This window comes from Festucalex cinctus, chromosome 13, assembly GCF_051991245.1.
Source record: "Festucalex cinctus isolate MCC-2025b chromosome 13, RoL_Fcin_1.0, whole genome shotgun sequence".
Taxonomy (NCBI): Eukaryota; Metazoa; Chordata; class Actinopteri; order Syngnathiformes; family Syngnathidae; genus Festucalex; species Festucalex cinctus.
Genome location: NC_135423.1, coordinates 8320622 through 8346354, shown reverse-complemented (window position 1 = coordinate 8346354; position 25733 = coordinate 8320622). Strand labels below are relative to the sequence as shown.

Sequence of the window (25733 nt, the reverse complement as noted above, 5' to 3'; positions counted from 1 at the left end):
TAAGTCTAAATATGGTATTCTGATTTATTTAACGTTAGTGGAATATGAGTTAAGCAGCAAAATCCAGCTGTTTTTTTTTTTTTCATCAATATCAGAAGGCGGCCATTTTGCCACTTGCTGTCGAGTGAAAATGACATCACAGTTGCTTAGATCTCAGGTAACAACCAATCACAGCTCGGCTTCAGAAAACTGAAAACTGAGCTGTGATTGGTCATTCCCTGACCCCTGAGCAACTGTGATGTCATCTTCAGTCGGCAGCAAGTGAGCAAAATGGCCGCCTCCGGAGATGGATAAAAACGGCGGCATTTTGCATCATAATTCATATTCCACAAATGTAATATTCATCAGAATGTCTTATTTAGACTATTGGGGTGACGCAAGAAATGTTTCAGGTTGACATCGACTTGAATAGTGTTCCGATTGCAGTGTGTTTGTTCGCGTGTATGGTTGCCATTCTCACCCTGAGCGCAGGTGTGCCCGGTCCAGCCTTGGGCGCAGACGCAGCCGAAGCCCGCCGAGTCCTCCACACAGGTGGCGCCGTTCACACACGGCGACGACACGCACGCGTGCTCAACTGCCGAGAGGAAAGAGGAAGGAGGCGAAGAACAAGCTCTTGAGGAGTCCCTCGGGAGGAAGTGGCGCACTGTTATAATATACTCACACTGAGAGCTATTAACAACTGTTCATAATTCCTTTCGCTTTGTCATTGAAAGTCAAGTCATGGAAAATGATAGATGAAGAAGTGATTGTATATATATATATATATATATATATATATATATATATATATATATATATATATATATATATATATATTAACCTTTTTACATTTTACAATTTTTATTTTGTATTTTACAATTTGAAAAATGTGCAGAATTTCACGTTACTTCATGTTAAAGATAAGATATCTCTTAATATGAAAAGAAAAATGCAGCGAGCTCTTACAAATGTGATTATGCCATCTAGTGGCAAAAAAAAATTAAAAATGACCAACACAAATCAATATCACACTCGGGGGTTTTTTGTTGTTGTTTTTTTTTTACAGTACAGCAAATCTTTTTAATTTAGCTAAATTTTATGAATCATTATGAAATTACTGCATCAATAACGAAAAGATGCAGCCATATTTCTATTAGTTTAACATTTTTCCCCACTTTTATGTTGACAAGAGTATGAAAACTTAGAACAAAAATATTTTGATGTACATTTAGAACAGCTATAAAATTGCGATTAATCAAGAGTTAACACTGCTTGAAACAATAGCCACGTCAATAATTGTGCCACAAAGTGACCTTGCTGAAGTTTGACTGACCAAAGTCACAGTTGCGGCCCCTGAAACCTTCCTGGCACTCGCACTGGTACTCGTTGGGCTCCGTGTTGGTGCAGGTGCCGCCGTTTTTGCAAGGCTGGTGAGTCCCGCAGTAGTTCAGGTCTGAAACATGCATGCACAATGGCTTCATTTATGGCCTTTTAAGAACGGAAGCCATATTCATAACATTATCAACCTGTTAGGAAGTCATTTTTTTTTAAGTTCCTTCATTATTTTACAGAAAGAAAAAGCAAACATTGCACACCCCCACACATTTGCACAGAGATCTCCATCTCTTTTGTCTTCACCTGCGCCTACAGTTACAAGCTCACAATGGCCGTCCGTACCCAAGGCTATCACCTTTCCACTACACAATGTCAAGTCCCATGGGCAGAGGGGCTGGGGTCCCGAATTCCCCTTCCCACACTGTGGTGGGAGGGAGGTGGGTGGGATGCTATTTTGGGATCATGTTGGACGATCTTTGTAAAAGTGTGTGCTGGAAAGGGAGAGCAAGGTGAAGCTTTTCTTAACAGGGACCTTATCGAATCGAGAAGATCAGTATCGGGGGACACGCCTGAGAGGGTGTGACAAGAAACGCAACTACACATGATTCTTCATCAAAGAGTGCTTCGTTTGATTATATGGTCACATGCATGTACAGAAACGCCTTATTATATGTATTATTGTCCAGCAATAAAATAAAATGAATAAAATAAAGAAAAATACAAGAATGATCTGAACTATAGAAATGAAATACAAATATATATAAAAATAGAAGTAAGCTAAAAAAGAAAGGGAAAATTATTTCAAAAATTAAAAAAATGAATGAATAAACTGCATTACATTAAAGAACATTCAACTAGAAGAAAACTTTGATATATATTTTTTTTAATTACTAAATATTGCATAAAATGAAGTAATGAAGTAGTATATACATTACGAATTGGCGACTACACAATTAACTGACAATTACTGATAATAATAATAATAATAATAATTGTTGGCTATTTTTAATAAACAAAACCAAATACATTATCTACAATTAAAGGTCAATTCATGAACTACTGTGCATGAAATAAATAAATAAAACTTGAAGACCTTTTTTTTGTAATCATTAAAACTAAGTAAAAACTCAATGCATATTAAAAATAATACTATTATTATACTATAACAATACAAATTCTGGTCCGAGGCCATCGTTGAAATATATACAAATAATGCTGTACAAAGAAAAATATAATGATCAGTATTATTTTTAATACAAAACTGAAAGCCTAACAACCATCCAGCTTACCTATCCATCCATCCATCCATCATCATCATATCGTATCATATTGTATCGTATCACATGCATGTATGTACCTTTGTCACACAGCAGGCCTCCCCAGTTGACGTCGCACACGCACTGCCAGGGTTCGGTGCAGCTCCCGTACACGCAACCGGGGAAGGTCACGCACTGGTCGCACAGAGGCCCCGCCCAGCCGTAGTGACACCTCGAGACAAAACGAGAGTAGCGCAACATTTTATCATTCTCTCCATATGCTTCTCTTGGCCAACACAGATAAGCACCAATTTCAACAGTCGCTGGCAACAACATTTACATATCAACTCATCCAAAACAATTTAAACAATTGCTAGAATTAAGGCAGAATTATGAATTAAGCTCTCTTGTATTTTGTCTTGTTATTTTGAATGAATGAATATTAATTTTGTGCAGGTCACTCACGTGCACTCCCCGGGTTGGGTGCAAGAGCCGTGTGCCTGGTGACATCCTTGCCTGCACACCGCTGCAAAAACATGCATACGCGCATACATTAGAAAGCAGAAAACGAGCACAGCCGTGCCCGGAGATGCGAAATTGAAATGGATGGAAATTTCATTCATCCTTGCCAGCTGTTTATTTATCACTCCCAGTTGATGTTTACCGTAACACCTAAAACAAAAGGCAATTATATCAAACATTTAATATTTAATACTTGGGGTGTTCGATACCACTTTTTTTCAGACCGATACCGATACCGATACTCAGACCCTCAGTACTCGCCGATACCGATACCAGTAGTACATTTTGACAAATAAAAAAAAATCACTAAAAGATATTTTTAAACAAATATATTTCCTTTAATTTTGACAAAAAAAACAGCACAGTCACTCTTCAATAGTCTTAACGCTCAAAATAAAACACAAAAATGTTCTTTTAGTTTAAGATTCACAATTTTGAAGTATTTCCAAACCGATAAAGTTTTGGTGAAAAACTGCTGCAAGCTAGCGCCAGTTAACGTCTTCCCCCTCTGCCATCGGTCGCTTGTACTCGTCTGCGTCACGAGTACTCGAGTACTTGAAAAAAGGCTGGTATCGGCCCGATACCGATACCTGGTATCGGTACTCGCCCATCCCTATTCAAAACCAAACCCTTCATCCAAACAAATCGAACGAAAGTGAGCTAGCTTAATGCTAACCAGAAACACCCACCATAGACAGGCTAACGCTAATTAGCAAAGACTTACTGAAAATAAACCAACATTCAGACCCAAAACCTCCTTCTTTTGATAACAATTAAAGGCATCTAATTTTTGCGACTTCCTGCATGTCGGCGGTCCAATCAGCGACCTGCTGAGAAGGAAAAGCGTGATGAGGGCGAGGTGAGGCGAGGCGAGGGTGCTAATGGCTACAGGATGTCCTAACACTAACTGCATTTTTTCCCCACCCCATGATTTCCACTTTGGTTTCCTGCATTCAATTTGAACCAGTGAGACACAGAAGAGAAGCAATAGAAAGGCTTGGTGGTCACACGGGTCATATCCAGCTGATGAGTCACACGCACGCAGGTGGAGAATAACTCATTTCAATGCAAATGCACTATTGTCACTGGTTGTTTTATATGGGAAAATGCTGACTCATTGACTCCAGTAGGTGACACACCAACAAAACCACAAAAGACAATTACCATCTGTATTGTTTTCAAATGACAAAAATCATACTTCAAATTTGTATTACAATAAAGTTGCACTATCTAGCAGATGCAGCAACATGCAGCTACATAACTGCATCGTTTATTACTGCAGGCAGAGTTCATATAGGGCTCAGTTACAATTGCCCTATTGTTTATTTGTTTAAAAATCAAATAAAGATAATTGAATCACAGCTGGATTGCATATAATACTGATGGGCATTTTGGAAATATGGAAAAATTGAAACAATAAAATGTTAATGGGAACTGAGAATAAATGAAATGTAATTTGCATAAAATGTCATTCAAAAAAAATACTATAAAAATATTCAAAAGAAATTATTTGTCCATCCATCCATTTTTTTGACCGCTTATTCCTCACAAGGGTCGCGGAGAAATTATTTGTACTTTTCGAATTTCTGTCTTTCCATTTTTCAATTGTTGTATTTTGTAATTATTTTAATATTAATTTTAAAATAGTAGTTTTATTTTAATTTGAATATTTACTTTTATATTATTTGTGTAAATGTGTGTACACAATTCACATAGACAGCATTCAACATTTTTAGTTTTTCCTTCTTAAATAAAGACTGTTAATATATATTTTGGAAATATAGAAAACTGGGTAGAATAAAATTATAGGGAGTTAAGGTGAAATGTAATAGCATATATTTTCATTTTTTGTAAGAAATGCATAATATTTTTTCTTTTTCTAATTTATTATTATTATTATTATTATTATTATTATTATTATTATTATTATTATTATTATTATTATTATTATTGTTACCTGAGCAGCGCCGACTGTTAGGGACCTATTACTTATTTGAGGGCCTAAACATGAACCAAAATTCGCCAAACTTTGTACACATTATTTTAACATTGGTCTTGAGCTTTATAATATTTGTGTGAATTTGTGTACATAATGGACATGAAGTATTTGACATGTTTTAAACAAAAGGACATTTTCTCATTTTAATCCCTCAAGAGGAAATAAAGCTTGCCAATAATCGTTGCGACCCAATTCCGATGTTGTCTTTGCTCAGCTAACTGCATGCTTGGATCCAAATGTTTTGTTCCGAAAAAGAAGGAAATGACTTATTATTGGAGCGGCGTGTTGCGCCACACCTTGTTTGCACTCGGGTCCCGTCCAGCCGTCCATGCAGACTTTGGAGCCGCCGGGGTCGCAGTTGAAGTGGCCAAAGAAGTCGTGTCGGGCCCGGCAGAATTTGTTGCAGAAAGGCCCAAAGTAGTTGTCGTGGCAGCGAAAGCGGAGGCGGTACTCCAGGCTGAAGGAGCGGCCGTGGTGGCGGTACGCCTGCCACTGCTCGCCGGGATTCAACATGGACGACAGAAGAACACGCTCAATCAGCTCATCTGGGGTAGACGTGGGAGAAGAAAAGAAAGAAAAAAACAACAACAACACTGTTTTAATCTTTGGATACATTATAATTCATCATTATACAGAGGTTTGGCATAATGACTTTTTTTTATTTTTATTTTTTTATTTTTTATTTTTTCACACAGTGACAACAAGGCGCTCTAAAGTGGCCATGTCACTGCAAAGTCCTGTTGCTTTTCTTCCTGAACGAGAAGAAGCCCTGGTGCACACTGTCACATCTGACTCCCCGCCTCACAATTCCTCCTTTGACGTGTGTAACACTCGTGGCCAACCATGAGGCGCTCTAAAGCAACCAAGTCAGCAGATTACCAGAACGGAGGATGTATTTTCGGAGTGTAGGCATAGCAAGCTTGCTAACTGCACGTCGCGACTGCACCAGATGACTGCTGATACCAAAATCTGGAAAAAACGTTTCATGCTTGACTATCTCCATAATTGAAACACGAGACAGTCTTTGCAGGTTGTCAGCAATTATCTTCAAACATTTGTCATGTTTGAGCAAAATGCTCAATGAAAAGCAAAAAATATTTTGTAATTAAATTGACTCTGATGAGTGAGTAAAAGTAGCAGGTTGCTGTAATGCAGTGCGGTGGGGCTTGTCCTGACATTGTCCACTAGTCTTTGAGCTGCTTATTAAATCACAAGTGATGAAAAGTTGAATCCAATTTAAATAGACCTTGAATAATAACACTGGTGCTATCTTAGACCAAAGTCATTGTGTCCTCCAAGCATTTCATGTCTATATATCATCAAGGGCAGTTGGAGGGTTACGGCCACTAATCCTCTTTGATGAAACGGGCGAGGGCTTGCGTGTTCGAGCGGCAGAATCGCTTCAGGAGTAAAGTGGGGAGCTGTCAGGAGCGCCGACGGAAACTGGACGCTAATGACAAGAACAAGATGGAAAGAACGTCGGAGGAGGCGCCAGCCCACCCCTCATTATCGCCGCTATCTTTTTGCGATGAAGCTGTAGTGTTAATTTGAGCAGCCATTTTGAAATGTACAGTAGTCTCAGTTTTGGTCCAGTTTCAATCACACTTGTTAGTTTTTATTCAAGTTAGTCAACCTCATCCCATTTTTATTTAGTCAAATTTTAGTCAATGAAAACGTCTAGTTTTAGTCAACAAAAACTGTCAACATTTTAGTCTCGTTTTAGTCAGGACAATCATTTGACCCGTTTATTTTGTTGTCAGCAGATAATGTTGAACATTTCGGATCTAAAACTATTTTACATTAAAAAAAAAATCTCATCTTTTTGATGAAAAACAACTTGACAAACAATTACAGTGGCTACTATGGCTCCATGCTATGAGCTAGCAAGTTAGCCAGCATTAGTTAGTGGTCGGCATTAACATTATTGTTGGAACATTATAGCCGTTAGATTCATGTTATAACTACAATTGACTTCATTTCTTTAACCTTTCACCGTGAATCCACCTCCTGTTTGTCCCATGTGTTTGTGTATGTTGCACTCATTAGCTGCAGATTTGAAAGGGGGGGTGTCACATGACAGTGTCACAGTGACAGATTATCAGAGACAAAATTGTACAAAATTATGTCATGTTTGTCTCGTCTTTGCTTATGAACTAAAATGCCCATTGATTTTAGTCCAGTTTTTATTAAATGAAGTACATTTTTGTCTTGTCTTCATTGGTCGACGAAAATGCAGACTAATTTAGTCCAGTGAAAAATGTTTGTTGAAGAAATTATTTGTTTAGTTTTCATTGACGAAATGAACACTAATCGACTGGCACGACCGAGTTGGCGCGATGAAAGCGGACGCACGACAGGAATGAAAACACCAGTGCTGCGTGTGACCATGTTCGGTACTGCACCTGCTTGTGATGTGCTGTTGTCATCATCGTGAGCCTCCAGCACCAAAGAGAAGGACTTCTGTAAGGGACAAACACACACAAAACAACATTTGAAGACTTGACTTTCAAAAGGGCAATTTGTGTATTTTGTTGGCTCATCCTCATTCCAGGTCCAAATTAGAAACCTCAATCAAATTGATGGCCGTGTGCGGCGAGAGCAGCCTGCAGCTTCTATTGGTGACTTGGACTGTCGCATGACAGATAAGAGAGGCCAAGCACTCTTCGCTTTCGGATGAATACATTCATACCACACAGGCATGCGTATCGCAAAAACGCCTCAAGACAACATTTGTTGTTATTCCATCACCGTCATCCCCACAAAGGCGCTTGGGCATGCTCATGTTGTTGTGAGAGACGGAGTGGGGAGGAGAAGTGAGTGGAGAGAAGGAGATGGGATGGAGGTGAAGGAGGACGGCGGAGCACGAGGGAGACGGTGGCGTGAAAGGTGTGAAATGGCGACGGGGAGGTGAAAATTGCTGTGGAAAATCACAACTGGTGTTATTCAATTACTAAAGGAATTAAAAAATATTTTAAAAAATGTCTTTAGAGCTTTCTTTTGATAAACAGTGCATTTGCGCTGTGGCACAAATGATGATTTTTACATCAGTGCAAGGCTTGCTGCTGAAAAAAATAAATAAAAAAAAAAATAAAAAAAATATATATATATATATATATATTTTTTTTTTTTTTTTAACCACTTGATTAACGCACCCCTTGCACTGTGCAGTCATCAATGTCCAACATTAAACGCTTATGCCCTCACCTGGCAGAAAAAATGACCTCAGCACAAATCAGTCTCACACTATTTATTTATTTATTTATTTATTATTATTTTTTACAGTACAGTATATTTTTTTTTAACTTAAACTTCAATTAACTTTATAAATTACTATGAAATGACTGTGTCAATGACCTAAAATATATACCACCATATTTGGGAAAGCAAACATTTTATTGTGTATTATACATTTAGAACAGATATAAAATGAATTTATGCAATGGTGAAGCAATTAATTTACCGTGCTCTCTTATTGCAAAAACACTGTAGCTCGCTGAAAAGATGAGGCACGTTGCTTATGTCAGTTTGATGCTTTGGGGCTCGAGCAAAGCCGGCATGAAAACAGATCACAGCATGTACAGTGGCCAATAATGTGTGCGTGCGTGCGTGTGTGTGTGTTTGTTGTAGTGAGAGAGTAAGGAGTTAGATGAAGGCAAAAGGAGAAAAAGTAGGCGGTGCAAAATGGATGAAATCAGCTGTCGGATGCTGAGATATGTGATGAATGAGAAGAACAAAAAGAGGTCAGAGGGAGGGGAAGCAAACACGTGCAGATAGAAGAGAGAGAGTGGAAAGATTACAAGGGATGACAAGCGAGAGAAGACTTGCAGTCGATCAGATCAAAACAGAGTGTTGTAAAGCATGGTGCTAACGAGATGTGCAGGGCAGCAGTTCATTAAGGGCCACGGAGAGCAGGAAGCGCGCACACACACCAGCCATTAAAATTCCATCTGAAAACTGGAGGAGAGCACACAGTCGAATATCATGAATAAATAGCCCAGGGACAAAACAGTACAGTCGGAAAAGTGATGACAATACAAGTCAACTCGGCCAAAAAAAAAAAAAAAAAAAAACGTGTATGTGTCTAACATCCATCCATTTTGTGCTGCCCCAGGAAGTGAGCCGGCGTCTACCCCAGCTGACTTTAGGCAAAAAAAAGAAAAGTCGACAAATAAATCTAAACAATCGTTCAAATTCACGTTTCACATCTTCCGACAATTTCCAGTTTTCACTGAGGATAATGTGAATGTTTTTGGAACGTGAGAAGGAGCTGGAGAAAATCTGTCCGCGCACGCATGCACATGGCCAAGATTTAAACCCACAACCTCTTGACTGTGAAGCAGACCTGCCAACCACGAAAACACTGCAGTGCCGCCGAGCTCCAAACACTCAAACAAAATACATAAATAAACATTGCATATATTTGCACTTGCAGCATTTTATACTATGCGTGTGCTAAATTGTATCCATTTGTGATGGTTTCCTTTTTGGTCAAATATTGCTTTAAATTTGTTCAAACTAATAAAAACATTATTTTTAAACAAAGAAGCAGTTCATTTCTGACTTAATTCTACATTCCAAAAAACACAATATAAATATGCTTAAATACCCAATAATGGTTTGAATCAGTCAAGACATTTGAGAAGTAATCTGTGAATTTAAGAACTAGATCGTGAATTTGGAATGAGAATAATTATGATTTTTGTTGTTGTTGTTGTTGTTGAATGTTTCATTCACTTGATTGTTTTATTTTTTATTTTTGTTAAACGTTGAACATAATAGCAGCCATGTTGTGAACTTTTGGCATATTTGTAAAGTGAATGATTTGAATGGGTTGAAAAATGTGGAAGGAGAATAAGCAATGTGAGGAGATTCATAATTGTCCACATATACTTCACAGATTTAGACCAAGAGACAAAAATGGTGACAAAAAATGAATTACAACATGTACCGGTAGTTAAGATGATGTCATTGCTCCAGGAAAGGCGCGTCTGGGAAAGTTTTTTTTTGTTTTTTTTTTAAACGATATTTGTAACCTCCGCATGCAGTCACACTAACTTCAGCTCCCGACGAGAGCTGATAAGAGAAGAAAAAAGGTTAGCGAGCCGAGCACATCCTGAGCAACCTTTCCAAAACACGCAAGCGAGCCAATGGACTGATAAAAATGACTTTTTGCCCTTGTAAATATTACCTTGGTTTCATAATTATATTTGCTAATTTTTTCCAGTTATTCACAGTTAATTAAAAACATTAGGTATACTTCTATGTGCTACTTGTTTTTTTTCTGTGTAATGTGTTTACAGCAAATTTTTAAATAAATTTTAAATTATATATATATATATATATATATATAATTATAATTATAATTATAATAACAATTTGAAGTCATCAAAGAACCTAACAACCATGTTTGCGAGCTATATCAAGAAGCTGGTCCACACGGGAAGGTCCAGACCCGGATTTGAACCTTCTTGCCATGTCTCCTATAGAGATCAGGTCTCTTCCGAGAGTCTGAGCCCACATCATTAGGGATTTTCCAATCAAACAGCAGACAATTACAAGTTGTCTCTTCCCTGAGGCTGCCCGTCAAGCCAAAGATTACAGCGACTGGCACAGACGGGCCTCATTGAAACCTTTATTGAGCACAGGCCAAATTGGCATTTCATGAAGATCTGAGAATAAACCTGACCTCTCTCTCTCTCACAGTTAGCCAGCATGACCCCCCCCCCCCCCCACACACACACACACACACACCTCCCCCTGGCCTGCGCGCGGCTCAGACATGGGCCGGGTAGGATATCCCGACAAAGCCAGGCTGTACAAACACAACTCTGCCACAGGAAGAACTCGCAACCCTGAGAGAGGAATTTCCCTTCGCAACTCATTGCCACCGCATGGAACACACGCACGCAATATTTCTTAATAGAACCAAGCAAAATGAGTCATTTTAGATCAACACCATCCGACAATTTGACAGCAAGGAGCAAATCACTCAACAATAGAGACCATTGATGGAGTGCTTACTGATTAGCGCAGCTTGGGACTATAACTCAACTCAACTTTATTTATAAAGCACTTTAAAACAAGCATTGCTGTAGCCAAAGTGCTGAACATGAAACTTGAATAATATAAGAAAAACAAGAACAAAGCAAACATTTTAAGTGAGTATACAATTGTTTTGTTTTTTTTGTATACAAGTAAATAAAGTTTACATCAGTAAATTAATAACAAGAAGTAGGCGAGTGAGCAAATAAATAAATAAATACATAAATAAATGATTAGCTTTCAACTGAAAATTACATCACAGGGCCCAAGTGCTCTCAGTTTGGGAACGTCACATGACCAAATCCAGAAAACAGCTGAGCTGTGATTGGTTGTTACCTATAGTGATGTCATTCTCAGTGGACAGCAAGTGACAAAATGGCCGCCACCTGGGATGGATTAAATCAGGTGGAGTTTGCTGCTGAATTCATATTCCACAAACGTAATACTAATGAGTGTAGTGTTTTTGGAGTAGTGTGGGCACAATAAATATACGATTTGGAATTTTTTTTTGTTTTTTTTTAATGAGACTTCCACTTTAATTCATTCAATCTCGGTCATTTTCACTGAAGCAACCTGGCTGTTTTGTTGGATTTTGACTGATTTTGCAAGGCCCACATATTGCTATAAAAACATGGAATCTACCAAAAGAAAGATTAGTCTCTTCTTTCATCGTAAAAAAAAAAAAAAAAGTATATTTGTATCTGTTTAGATTTTGTAGCAATTAGCTAAGTTTTGTCAATATTCACATTCCTGGTGAAAGCAATGACAAAAAGAGCTTGTTGCAACATGGCCCTGGCTGATCTCTTATACTCTGCTGCCACCTGCTGACCGTTTTTTTTTAAATAATCACCACTGTTTTAAGCCACCTCTTCATGTCAGAAGCTGCATCAAAGCCTTCTATATACTCTTGCATAAAAAAAAAACATTTAAAAAAACAAAAACATGTAGACATGTTTTAAAGTATTAAAAAACATTTTTAGATGTTTTTGGGTTTGAATGACTTAAGTAATTTTTTGAAGTTTTTAGTGTTGAAGTCGGACATTTTCCTTCATTTTTAATCTACATATTTTCTTCAAGGTATGATGACAATGAGACATGGGCGTGCGTGTGCATTATGTATTCATTTAAGCAGCGGATGATTCAGTTCCTGGTTTTAGGCTCCATTGGCGAGTTGGGGGGGGGGGAAGAAAAAAAATTGAGAGCATGACGTGTTCCCTTCCCGGCGTCCCGCCATCGGCTGCAACATCAGCGTGTCTAATGAATTGAAGTCAGTCCATGAGCGTGTCGTAATGGGGGAGGCTAATTGACAATTAAGCATGCAAGCGTGTACGCCGTGCTGAAGACGTTCGACTTTTACGTGACTATGATAATACGCAGCTGTGTATTTCACGTATTGGTGCATCTGCCAAATCTCACTTGGAGCGTGAGGAGGCCCAAGGCAATTACCAGCTCACACATATGCAAACACACACGGAGACCTACACGGTTGTCATGACAGCAGCTTCGCCCGAGTCGGATTGGACAGCACACTCACCTGCACGTCAAATTAGTGGCGGAGATGCGCGAATGGAGGAACAGCCGCCTATTATTATTCTGACAGCCAAAGCTCACACTTGACGTGAAAACTGTATATATAGAGTGAGAGTGCAGGGATTACCGCCCACTCACACACGCATGCTCTCACACAAACATCTGAAATAGGTTTGGGGCTCATATGAACGAGTGAAACACACATTTCAGTATTTTAGATGATTGCATTTCACTATGACGTGAGAAAGCATTTCAGTAGTGTTCATGAATCTATCTATCTAGCTAGCTAGCTAGGTCCCTGTACATGTACACTGTAAGATTTGTATGAAAATGTACTTTAGGCTTAGGCTATAACCGTGAGCCACTATATTAAACAGGGTGCAATCTGTTTCATGTTTCAACAGCATTGTAACAAAATATTAAGGCTTCATGTTCCATTATTTTAATATAACATTCTTTCCATGCTTAAAGTGTGAAGCCAAAGTAAGACGTTTTATTGAATATTTCCATCAAAAATCCATCTTTGAACATCAATTCGGCTTCATATTGAATCAATTCAAAAATTGTGCACTTTTATATCGCGATATATTGCCGAATAAATTTTTATCTATCTATCTATCTATCTAGCTAGCTAGCTAGCTAGCTAGCTACCATTGTGATAAGCTAATGAGCTACCTAGCTTCGTAGCTCTGTCTGCAATCCTGCTAGCTACTTATTTGTCTCTATCTATCTATCTATCTATCTATCATGAAAAAGTAACTAAAAGTAATTAAATTTGCTTACAAGTTACTTTAAGCAGATGTCAACAACTCCACTTAACATAAAAAAAAAAAGACAACTGCTTTTGTCAATACTTTACTGGAAGTGCATTTTTTTTAACAGTAATATTTAAGGGTCACGTCTGTATTTAAAATAAAGTAAAGACAACTTTGTTTTTTAACTTTTTTTTAATGAGTATTTAAAATTTCTGGATTTCACTGAACATAAACAGAACATCGCTGTTCACTAATTTTCAGAGTGCATTGTAGCTCATTTTGAGTGCCCTACAAAATGGCGTGACCCAATACTCAGTAGGGCATTTTCAGACCACAACAAGTGGCAAAATGGCCGCCCTGCGCCCTGAAATTGATAAAAACAGGTGTGTGTTTTTTCTGCTTAATTCCTAATCCACAAATGTAATATTCAACAAAATGCTGTGGGGGTGTAAAGAACAGATTTTGTCAGAAAGAAAATTGGGGTTGACCTTCCCTTTAACATGAATCCATTTTGAATGTATTTTTTTAATGTGTACTGTAAAATTTCAAATAAAGGCAGTCTTTTTTTTACCTAACTGTTAATATTAAAATAGTAAATCTTAACATTGGTTCTAAGTAGTGTATAAGTAAACAATTCCATTTCAAGGACTTCCTCCATGAGTCGCAGCTCCGCTTCACACAAATATTTCTTAACATTTGATGGAATGTTTTTTCAACTCAAAAGTTTGTCGACAGTACGGAGTGTTCAACAAACGTGAATGTTTTTTTGTCTTTCGCCGACACAAACTCAACACAGTGATTGTATTTTCTTGAAAACGCAAATGTCTCTTCCTTCATTGGCGTCCTTTATTTGATTATTTGCTCACTATTAGATTGAAGTGAAAAATATTGTATATTTGAACGTTTCACTTGTTTATGTAAAAATGCTTTTTAAATTTTGTATGTGAGTGAAAAATATCTGTGCATATGAGAGTGCTACACAAGTGTATGTAAATTTTTTCATTTTTCACATGGCAAGCAACAAAAATGAATTTCGTTACACGGCTCCATGTGCATGTGTGTTTGTATTTCTATTTGATTATTTTTTCTTTTTAATCTCTGCCTGGCACATTTATCTCAAAAAGCTGAAAAGGCGTGTGATCGATTTCCACTGCGCTGAACTTAAAATAAAATACAACACTATCAGGCCACTGAGTCTCCCCATAAAAAAATAAAAAGCACAAAAGCTTGCTCACACTCGACATGATTGTTGTCGTATTGATGGATTTTTTTTTGCTTACACGAGCAAAGAAAAAGAAAATCAATGTCCTCTCTTTGTGGTCTTTTTTGTCTCGGAACAGAGACATGTCTTCACGGTGGCTGATTCCTAAAATGTTCATCTGAGAAAATAATCAAGTGGCGGCCCCTCAGGTGGATAAAACAAACACACCCGTTCCCATGACCTGCGACCCTCTCATTACAACATGTCGAGGTTCTTTTCATGAATGCTGATTTACGTCGTCTGTCTGAAGCACATCCAACAACTTCCCTCACTGTGGTGCTGTCGAGTAATTACAATAAGAAGCATATTGTGAAGCAGGGTTATTATAGTTTTTAAATTTTTCATTTGAGTTAGTTTTGAGGTTTTTTTTGTTTTTTTTTACATTTAGCTAGTTTTGTTTTGGTTTCAGGGTGGTTCTGTTCGTTTTTATTAGTTTTAGTTATTTAATAAATGCTTAGTTTTAGTTTAGTTTTAGTATTAGTTTTAGTTTTTTATTTTAAATGTGTATTACTTGTGCGCAATAAAAAAAATATAGTATGGGAGCGACGCCATCTGAAGGTACTTTTCTATGGCTGCTACGAGATGACATCACTTCTGTGTGACACGTTCAGTCGTCCTCATTCCGGTTAATATCAAAATAAATAGACTTAAATTCACTTATTTAAAATCAATCCAAAGGCATGCATTAAATTAATTACCAAAGACTAAAATGAAGGACATTTTTGCTGTAGTTTTATAGTTAGTTTTGTAAACATAAAATGTAGTTTCAGGTAGTTTTCGTTTTTGAAAAAGCATTTTCCTTTTTATTTTATTTTGTTAATGAAATTGTTTTTTGAATTTTAGTTTTACGTTAGTTTTAGTTAACCAAAATAACCTTGTTGTGAAGTTCATATAGTTTTTCGATTTCATGCCATCGACGAAGACGAAATAGCATATCATGCACGACGACATACGTTGGATCCCGCCCAGAAGCACCTGTGCCCCCCCCTCAACTCACTTCCTGCATCTTAACATCCCCTCCGCAGGGCATCCTTCTCCACCCTCTCCACCCTTCCCCCTCCAGCCACCCGGACCAAATGCCCTCGTCTGGCCAAAAGGGGCCCCAGCGCCACTTCGCCTCTGAAACTTCCGCAGGAAATTACCTTGTCTAGTCTAGTCGCTTCACAATACAGCCATTCAGACACTTTTAGAGCGGGGCATTAGTGAGGATAGACTGGAAAAGTGTGTGTGGGTGTGTGGGTGCGGTGGGGTTGGTGGGGGGGGGGGGGGGGGGGGGGGGGTCTGTGCAGGAGACAAGCCACACTGCCTGTAAAAGTCGACATTTATGCACCTCGTTTCCCACTTGCTGTTCTGTAATAGCTTAGACTAGTGGTGGGTGGATCGATCCAAATATCAATATCATTGATACCAAGCCAGTATCGATATCTGATCGATAGTGGCACTATAATATCAATCTAGTACCGGTAGTTTAGTTTCAGTTTGGCTCTTGTAAGACTTAACATCTCATCTTTGTAGTAGATTGCCTTAACACGTACAACATGTACTTGAAAAATAATTTGTTTTGTATGTTTTATATTTTGGTGCATGATAATCTTGAACATTTTGTTTATTTAAGTTGAAAAATATCCACAGTTGTAGTTTCTGAGCAATATACGTCAAAGAATTTGTCTAAATTTGTTTTCCTGTAATCACTTTGCGCATTTTGTTTAAGAAAGTAAAAAAAAAAAAAATGGTTGTAATGTTTCTGGAAAAAAACATTGATAAAGTACATACAAGTATGTAAAGTCTATTTATCAACAAATTTTGTCCTTTGTTTAAAAAGGAAAAACACTTCAATGTTTAAAATGTATTATGATTAAGCAATTCAATCTCTTTATTTGGTCAACAGCCAATCAGATAATTCCACGTCAGTCCTGTTACCCACATGTCTGGCCACAACCAATCAGATCGATTCGCTGTCTCGATAAGCCTGTCTGAGAAGGGTGTGTTTTGGTCGGATTATTACCTCTGTTCCTCTGTGCACCTCCACAGCCCAAGTTATCTTAGCATCTCGTGATTCTTAATATATTTTCGTTGTTTCTCGTCTAGTCAAGTTTGTTCCACGCCTCTTGATGTTACGCGAATAAAGAGTTAAAATCTTACTTGTGTCTGCGCTTTTGGGATCCAGCCTCAGCACGTAACAGTAATTACACCTGTGTAAGATATTACATCTGTGACTCAATGTATGACACCGACACACACAGAGGAAGCGGGTCAATTTCACACCAACGCCTTTTTTTTTTTTTTTTCACTTGCAACAAAATCCAATTTGCACACAAATGAAATTCATTAAGAAAGCTTTCCCATGAGATGATTGCGTGGCAGTGAGTTGACTTATCTCTCCAACACACAACTCCTCCAAATCCTCAAGGGAATTTACTCTCGCATCGCTCACTCTCTCCTCTCGGCGATGATGTTTCGCAACGATCGATTTGTCATCTCTCAGTTCAGATGCGCCAACCGAGGGGGAAAACCCAAACGTGCGCGTGTGCGCGCGCAAGAGTATCAGCGCACATGCAGGTATGCAGCGAGGCGGCGTGGGAGAGTCAATTGGAGCACAATAGAGTGAAAGAGAGACTCCGGCGAGAGAGAGAAAGAACGCTCGCTCTGTCCTGTCTGTCTTCGGCTTGGTCTCGCTTGGCTTCGTGTGATCACAGCGCCAACGCGCCATGACCAGAGCATGCGCGGATTCCATCCCCATACAGCCACTTTGCTGTGTTTGGGCTACAAAGTCACCAAATATTAGCCCAAGCGTTCACTTAAGTCATCAACAGGGATCTATTATAACTGCAAAATGTTATTCTCATATCACGGATGGGAGTTTATTTCAAGACAGTAGGAGGCATTTCGTGAGGTTTGCAATTAAAGAAAAAGTTTTGTGTAACAGTATTATTTGATCAAATGATCACCAAATCAGCGCTTTCTACCTAAAAGACAAACACTAGCTAATGATGATTTTTGTGCCGACGGAAGCTCTTATTAGGAATTTGGTTGACCTCTCTGCAGGTTCGAGCGCACCAAAGGCGTTTCACATGACATGCGCCTGGTGCACCTGACAATTTGGCAGCTGGAAGTACCGTTAGACAAAACTCAACACCTGCTCGGACCATGTCTAAGTCTTGGAGCAGGTAGTGCAGTATAATGGCATTTTGGTGCATCTGATCAAGGTGCATATTCTGTGCTCTGCAGACATGTGTGGCAGATATCGGATTGAATCAAACCCTCTGAATCACATGTATCAAGATCCGGGTCCTCGAGGGGCCCGAGTCCTGCATGTTTTGGAGGTTTCTCTACTCCAACACATCTGATTCAATGATCAGGATCGATATCAGGCTCCTGCAGAGCTTGCTGATGACCTTAAATGTGAATCAGCTGTGTTGAATGAACGTGGCAAACTTCGAAAACATGAAGCAGGACTCAGGCCCTCGAGGACCGGACTTCGACACCACTGCTCTGAATCATTGCAGAAATCAATTTATTGAGCACATTATTATTATTATTATTAGTAGTAGTAGTAGTAGTAGTATTATTATGACTTAGTGCACCTTCATGCGCGCATCATTTAAAGGGAATGAGAGGAGCTCCTTCACTTGGCGGTGAAAGTTCACACCCACAATGTCTCAAGAAGCACTTTTTAATACATTCTTCTTAAAATAGTTTTAATTTTAAATTTAAAAAATAACTTTTGTTTTTACTTTTAAAAATACCAAAACTTAGTCTATCCTGCCCCTGCACAGATTTCCACCATACCTGTTATAATAACACTTGAACACAAATATGCCATCGCAGCCGTAGCTTGTTAACAGTGCTAATGTTAGCTTAGTTTTGATATTTATTTATTTTGGGGCTGTTCCAATCAATAAATAATCAAGTGGTCATCAAAACAATATCTTTTGACCTTGGTGGAGGTAGTACCGTAATACACTACTACACTAAGCATTTTTGAATACATTACAGCATAGAATGGCAATACCCATAAAGCATACGGTGGCTCAAATGGATCAAACGGGCAAACAGGGAGTGCTTCAGTTCCCCTAACAGACACGAATACAAGACTGTCTCAGCATGAGTGAAGCAGCACTCGGAGCAGTTTTGCATCCAGATTAAAAAAACAAAACAAAAACAAAAAACAAAAAACAAAAAAACAAAAAATGATAAGCTAATAGGTTGCTAATTACGAAGCACAAACAGGATATGTGCAAATGACAAGAGGACGTTGCTACTTAAAGGGATCAAAACAACAACCAGCACCGCATTGAAGTGTAGTTCTCACAATCAAGTCATAATGAGAGTTTACCATAACAACAACAACAACAACAACATTACAATCGATAGCAAGGCATCCAAACTTAATCCTCCAAGGGCTACAGCCGGAAATCGATATACAACAGCCACACTGAAATTCTTATACTTCATTTTAGGTATTCAACAAACTCAAACCAATCCATCAATCAAGGGGTATTGTTGATATATTATACTGTCGTTTTTGATTGTACATTACAGCTGAGCTTTCTGTTTCAAGTAATAAGGCAAATATTTTTTTTATTTGGTTCCCAGCATTCAATCCCACGAGAATCATTGCACGCCTCCACAGAGCACATTTTCACATTCAAATTTCAAATGCAAATTTCCCCTTTGTAGCACTAATAAAAGATCTTTATCCTATTCAGAACCAAACAAGATCAAATTGCTGTTAGATGACAATTTTATCAGCAGTTACTTGAGAAGCAGAAGTGAAGAAAAAAATTTTTTCTTGTGAAATTGAATTATCTTTATACTCGTGAGACCTCAGATTACGATACGATAGTTTTTTTTTTATTACAAGAACTATTCCAAAAAATGGCAATTTACAAGATAATGTACTTGTCATCTTAAGCAGCTTTTATATTTTTGTGTCAACTTGTATGACAATTAAGAATGTTAATTAACCAATGAACACTGGTGATGATGAGCAACCGCCGCAGCCATCACGAGTCAAATGTTTTTATTTCTGAAAATGTGCCTGTGACCAAGACGTTTAGAAGTTTGCATTACTGTGATGTCACAATACGGCTAATTTTCATAATACCACCTACACACGCTTGATCATGTCAGTGCTTAATGGGCCAGATTACACATCCGAGCGGGCTCTACGTGATCTAATGAGATCCAAATGAAAAGCGACAATTACATCAGTGTGCACACCAAGCTCCGAGCTCACGTTTCCCATGAGGGAAAAAAGAACGAGCGAGTGAGTGAGCACACCTTTCCTCACAATGAGCATGCTCCCCCCCCCCACCCAAACCTGCAGCGGGATTTTGGATCACAATCATCCCGGCCAGAATGCATTGACACTTCCATGTGACCTCTAACCGATCTCAAAAAAAGTGTGCCTCATGCCGGCACACGAGAAAAAACACACACAGGAAGGTATGACGCACAATACAATCAACACACACTAACGAGGGTAATCGGTTCTGCTCCAATCAATCAGCTAATCGGGCGGATGTGATTCAACAAGAGAAAAGGCTGATTGTGATTAACAATGGTGTGTGGATGCTTTAGCGCAATAACAAGAGGATCATTTTGCTATTTCTGTGTTGCTTTTTTAATGCTCTCGACAGACCAAAGCAAGACAGAGTGGACCTGGGCGTGTTTTGAATAAAAGGTTAATAATCAATACATAACCGAGTTACCCGTTGGCCTAATGGAGGATTAATTACTCTGCTCAGATGGACACGAAACATAAAAGTCAGCAGTTAGTCCGTTCAATACTACGAGTGGGATATATTGTGATTTCATTATGTTTCCTCAGTATTGTGAAACCAGCTATTAACTTTACCATCGACTTTTGCACGTTACTAAAAACTCAACTATAAAAGGTCATGTCTATTATTAGAGTCTAATGCTAATGATAGCCACTTTGAGGGCTACACTTAGCATTGCCTTTTCAGCAGGTAATCATCAAAATGTCACAAAAAGTGACTTCATGACTTAAATCCCCTCAAACATTTCATAGCGATATTGGTCCTTTCCATAAACAACAGTAGCCTACTTTGAATCTCAAGCTCAAATCTAAAACAAGGGAACATTTATTAGCGCTAATGCAGATGATAGCAATCCTGGAAGCTACACTTAGCGCTTTCTGCAGCTAATCATCAACATTTCACAAAATGCCGTTTCATAGCTTTAATAACTTCCAACCTATAATAAACTAAAATGGTGCGAAATATTGAGTACTTAGTATCACAAGTGAAGTTAATAAAGTACCAATACAAAAGGAGCATCTTTGTGAGTTAATGCTAATGCTAGTAGCTCTGACGAATACAACTAGCAGTCTTTTCTGCAATAATTAAAAAAAAAAAAAAACGTCAACAAAGTCCATGTTGAATTTAATCCCCTCAGACCATTAGTAGAGGTAAAAGTCATCATTTCAAAAACAAACAGGTAATAGCACAAGTTAATAAAAACTAAAAATATAAAAATGGAGAGTCAATTATTTGAGATAATGTTAATGTGTTAATGCTAGCAGCTGTGAGGGCTACATTTAGCAATAGCATTGCCTATTACTTAAGTCACTTCATGGCTTAAATTAAAAAAATTTGATAGTGATAAAGGTACTCGGCTATCTCTCTTACACAAGCCGTGACTACAGCGTTTAACCATTTTATTGATTTTTTTTTTTTTTGGCTTTGGACAACCACGCAATGCACGACCGGGAGCCGGATTGCTTTTGTTTGTCCTCAGCAAAACGCACGTGCTGTCGCAGACGAGACATGACGTCTTGCGTCTTGATTGGTTTACTAGGTCATGCGGGCGTGCTTTACGCTAAGTCAAGTCAACTTTATTTAGGTCAATTGACTGACTGGGAGGTGTGTCAAAATACTTTTGTCCACTTGTAAATATATTTTTTTTTTTTCAACAAGGGGGCCAATGATGGAATGTTTTGAGTGAAGAATAATTTCCATTATGAGTCAATTAAGCGGGATGGACCTGAGCGAGCCGTAGGTCAGTTTAAAAAGGGAATTTCCCTGAGCAGATGGAGCGATAAAGCCTTTGTCGCCCGCCCGCTTGGCAGGGAGGGAAAGAAAAGGAATCTGAACTCTGCCTCCGAGGGTGATTGTTATTCCAGCCAGCCTTGTTTGAGTGTATTGTTGTGCTTGAAGCTTGAGGCCGTTACCTTGGTAACCCCGCAGATAACCAGCTCTGCCCCTGTACTTACTGGCCAGGCGTATTTGAAGGGAATGACAATGAGCCCATTAGCGCCATCATCTCCTGCTCCTCCTCCTCCGTCATGACCGCGGCGGTGGAGCGACTGGGAATTTCCTCCCAGGACCCCCGTGCGGCCCGAGCCAAAGGTGCACGCGCCGGTGGGGAACACGCGGGCCTGGTACTCCTTGAGGCAGGCTTGGAAAAAAGTGTCGCACTGGTCTCGAGGGGAACATCGCTGCCCGCCGCCGACCGGGATGTCGCAACAGTCGCCGTTCAGAAGGAGGCCGTCGGGGTTCTGGTAGTGGCCGATCTGCAGCTCGAACATCCCCGCCGCGCGCACTGTCTGGCAACACACATAGACAGAAAGTTCATTCATACTCGCATCTTTAAATCACTACTTCTCAGGGATTTACTTTTTTTTTTTTAAACACCATTTTGTTGAGTTACTAGCACCGCATCGTTCAAGATGAGATTTTATACCTTATATTGCTATCGTGTAATGTTACAGCAACATCAACATAACACCTCCCCATAATGTTGTTTTCTAAAAATGTGTGTAAATATATGAATGTTGGTGAGCTCCTGGACTCAAACATCTTCGTTGGGTCCATAGAAATTAAAAAAAATAAAATAAAAAAAACATGAAAAATGCCAAACGCACTTTGATTTCCAGTGACTTGACGTCTCCAGAGATTTTGCGGACATCCTAATGAGCCAAAGCACTTTTGTGTCATTTGACTTTGAAGGTTCCAACGTATAATAATAATGTACCCTTTTCTTCAAACTGTCAGTGCATGACAAGAAAATGAATATATAATATATTTCTGGGGAGCCATCATTTTAAATGAGGGGCTGTTAGGCACAATTTGCAGGATTTCAATGTGAAAGTGACACCAATGTAAATGTTTAAACTTCATTTAAAACGTATCAGAACAGAGATCCACAAATGCGACACATATTTTCATTCACTTCTAGCAAGCGGTTTTGTCAACATCTACAGTTCTGTTTATGTATTGTCAAATAAAATACAACAGTATGCCTATTTTCTACCCTATTTATTGATGATTTTTGACAATCAAAGCAGTACTTGATTTCAGGTAAAACACCTATGCATCCATTTTGTAGACTGCTTCTCCTTTTCAGGGTCACCGGAAGCTCGAACCCAAAACTGTCTGAAACTGTCTATACTCTGTTGACTGATCGCCATTGAGACCGTTCCCAAACTCATCACCGCCAAAAGAACACAAAACTTCATCCAATGATTATGTCTTCTTTTCTCCTCTGTGGTGTCACAACCGCACCCTTCATAGTTTTCACTCTCCCGTTAAGGGAGCTAGGCCGCCTCCTCTTTTCTCGACGTGGGAACGAGCTCCTGTCATTTCTCTTTCTTCGGCGACGCCGCTGTGTCACCAATTCTTCCTTTCTCCCAGCTGGAGATGCGGTGGAGGACACACACAGGCAAGAGTTAATAAGACCCCCTGAGAGTTTCACAGCAGCAGGGTCGTGTGTGTGTGTGTGTGACTGTTATCTGTCTACTGGGCTGAAAAATGGCGTTGCTTTAAAAAGTTGCCCGAAAAAAGTATAAAGTTAACTCTTTTACTGCCAAACGTTATCCAAAAAGACAACCCCAAGATTGCCAGCAGAATATTGTGCACTATGAGTACGTAAACATGGTGGATTCCATATGAAGGATTGGATTCCATTCTCTCATTAGAAAATAAACATAATTCCACCTTATTCCGTTTTTTAGTAATCACCATTTGAAAATAGGTCATTCGAGTGATAGCAAGCTATAATGGGAAAAAAAAAATTTTCACTCAGGAAAATTCACTTTTTAAATACAGGATGTACACACTTTAACTCTTTCTCAGTCTACACATCTGGGCTTATGTTAATGTTTGGTGGTGATTTTTCTTAAACCCCCACCACCCAGCCTGTATTTTGCCATTTTGTGTTTGTTTTGTAAACAGTGGGACGTTTCTCTGGACAGAGTGAGTGAGTGAGTGAGTGAGTGAGTGAGTGAGTGAGTGAGTGAGTGAGTGAGTAAAAAAAAAAAAATCCATGCGTGTTGTCAAGTTGCTGCGGGAGTGACGTCATGCAGCCGACAAATGCGCCCGGCCCCGTTTGCGACCCGCGCCTCCGATGCTGGTGCACATTTTCTGCTAATTTGGTGGACTTGGGAACTTAACTCACGTTGTCTACGCCCAAACAAATCAGCTATTCAAAGTAGAGTGTTGCAAATGAAAAAGATGCAAATGAAGACACAAATTCAAAGACTAGCAGTCATAGCAGCGCAGCATCTGCTTGACCCAGTCGAGCAGGTTGACAAGCTCTTCCAGATGTTGAGAACAGGACTCGATTGTCAAAGGAGACTCCGCACCTATGAACCACCTACACTCACGTGTTCAACTTTGAACCGGCTGATATCATCCGCCTACGCAGGGGTCAGCGACCTCTTCTAGAAAAAGAGCCACTTGAGGGCCCAAGAGCCAATTAGAGTTGCACCACAATTGTTCATACATTTTTTTAATCTATTCTGCTTCTGTCAAATGTCTGACATTTTTGTCATTTTTTTGTGGGGGGGGTGGGACATATGTAATTTACTGCCTCTCTTCTTTTTGGGAACATTGTATGGCTGTATTGACTTTTTTTTTTTTTTTTTTCCTTTTTTGCTCTCAATTTTCTGATTTTTTTTTTTTTTGCTAAATTTATCAACATTTTTATTGTAACTTTTTGAGTACGTTCTTAAATCTTTTTTTTGTTGACATTTTTAACAATTTTTTAACATTTTATGGTAATTTTTGGGATTTCTTCTTTTGTTTTTTTGACACTTTATAGTTACTTTTCTTTTGTTCTATTGTTTTTCTTTTGTTTCTTTTGTTTTGTTTTCTTTTCATCCATTTGTATATGAATTTTCTGAGTTTTTTTCTTTTTGCCAATTCCAAAGACATTTGATGGTGATTTTCTGCCTTTATTCTTTTGTTTCAGAAACATTTTCTTTCTGCCTTTTTTTTTGGCAATTCCAAAGACATGGCAATTGTATGCTTTTCCTCTTCCTTTTGGGAATTTTATAGTCACTTTGTGGACATTAAGTAATTTTTTAAAATTGTTCATTTACCTTTACCCTTACAAATTTGGACTCTGAATTTTTTTTTCTTTTTCTCATATTTAATTTTTCTTTTCTTTTTTTTAATCTAAATCATTCATTCATTTATAGAATATTTTATCTAATACATACATACACATATATATATATATATATATATATATATATATATATATATAAATAAAACTTTCTACTACTTTTTTTTTTTTTTTTTTTTTTTTTTTTAAGAGATCCACAGGGAGCCACAGGAGAGACTCAGGAGCCACATGTAGCAGGCTGCAGACCCATGGTCTCTCCTGACTGCATGAAAGTCAGCAATATGAATCACTACATCATGTCAGAATCATGTGGCGTTTTTGCACCAAACATTCTCAAAAGATGAATGAGGTACGTTGTCAGACAACAGCTCATCTCCTCAACATCTTGACCACCACCAAAGGCTGCGATTGTGTGCATGTGGTCAGAGAATGCAGCCAGTGGACCGTGTTGTAGCTCCGATATGGAGCTTTCAGTGCGCACACGCATGCATACATATACATGGAACACCTCCGGGCACACCTCACATGCCAGGCATCCTTCAGTGCCTGACAGCTGCACAGTAGTAGTGCGGCGATATCTCGATACGGCGATAAATCGCAGTGCACAGTATAAAGTCAGAATTTTAAGAGCGCAGTCATTCATCCAACCAGGACCATTTTTATATCAATCTCTCCATAAA

General features: G+C 38.7%; 1 protein-coding gene across 1 annotated transcript in view; it reads right to left on the bottom strand.

Moving 5' to 3' along the window:
* Positions 1–25733, bottom strand: part of LOC144033588 (uncharacterized) — a 35041-nt gene that overhangs the window by 7161 nt on the left and 2147 nt on the right. The window contains exons 2-8 of the mRNA XM_077541774.1: positions 21920–22252; positions 7494–7551; positions 5388–5636; positions 3036–3096; positions 2672–2802; positions 1313–1432; positions 461–574 (exon numbers count right to left, since the gene is read on the bottom strand). Of these exons, the coding sequence (XP_077397900.1) occupies positions 461–574; positions 1313–1432; positions 2672–2802; positions 3036–3096; positions 5388–5636; positions 7494–7551; positions 21920–22252 (1066 nt within the window). The remainder of the gene's footprint in view (positions 1–460; positions 575–1312; positions 1433–2671; positions 2803–3035; positions 3097–5387; positions 5637–7493; positions 7552–21919; positions 22253–25733) is intronic.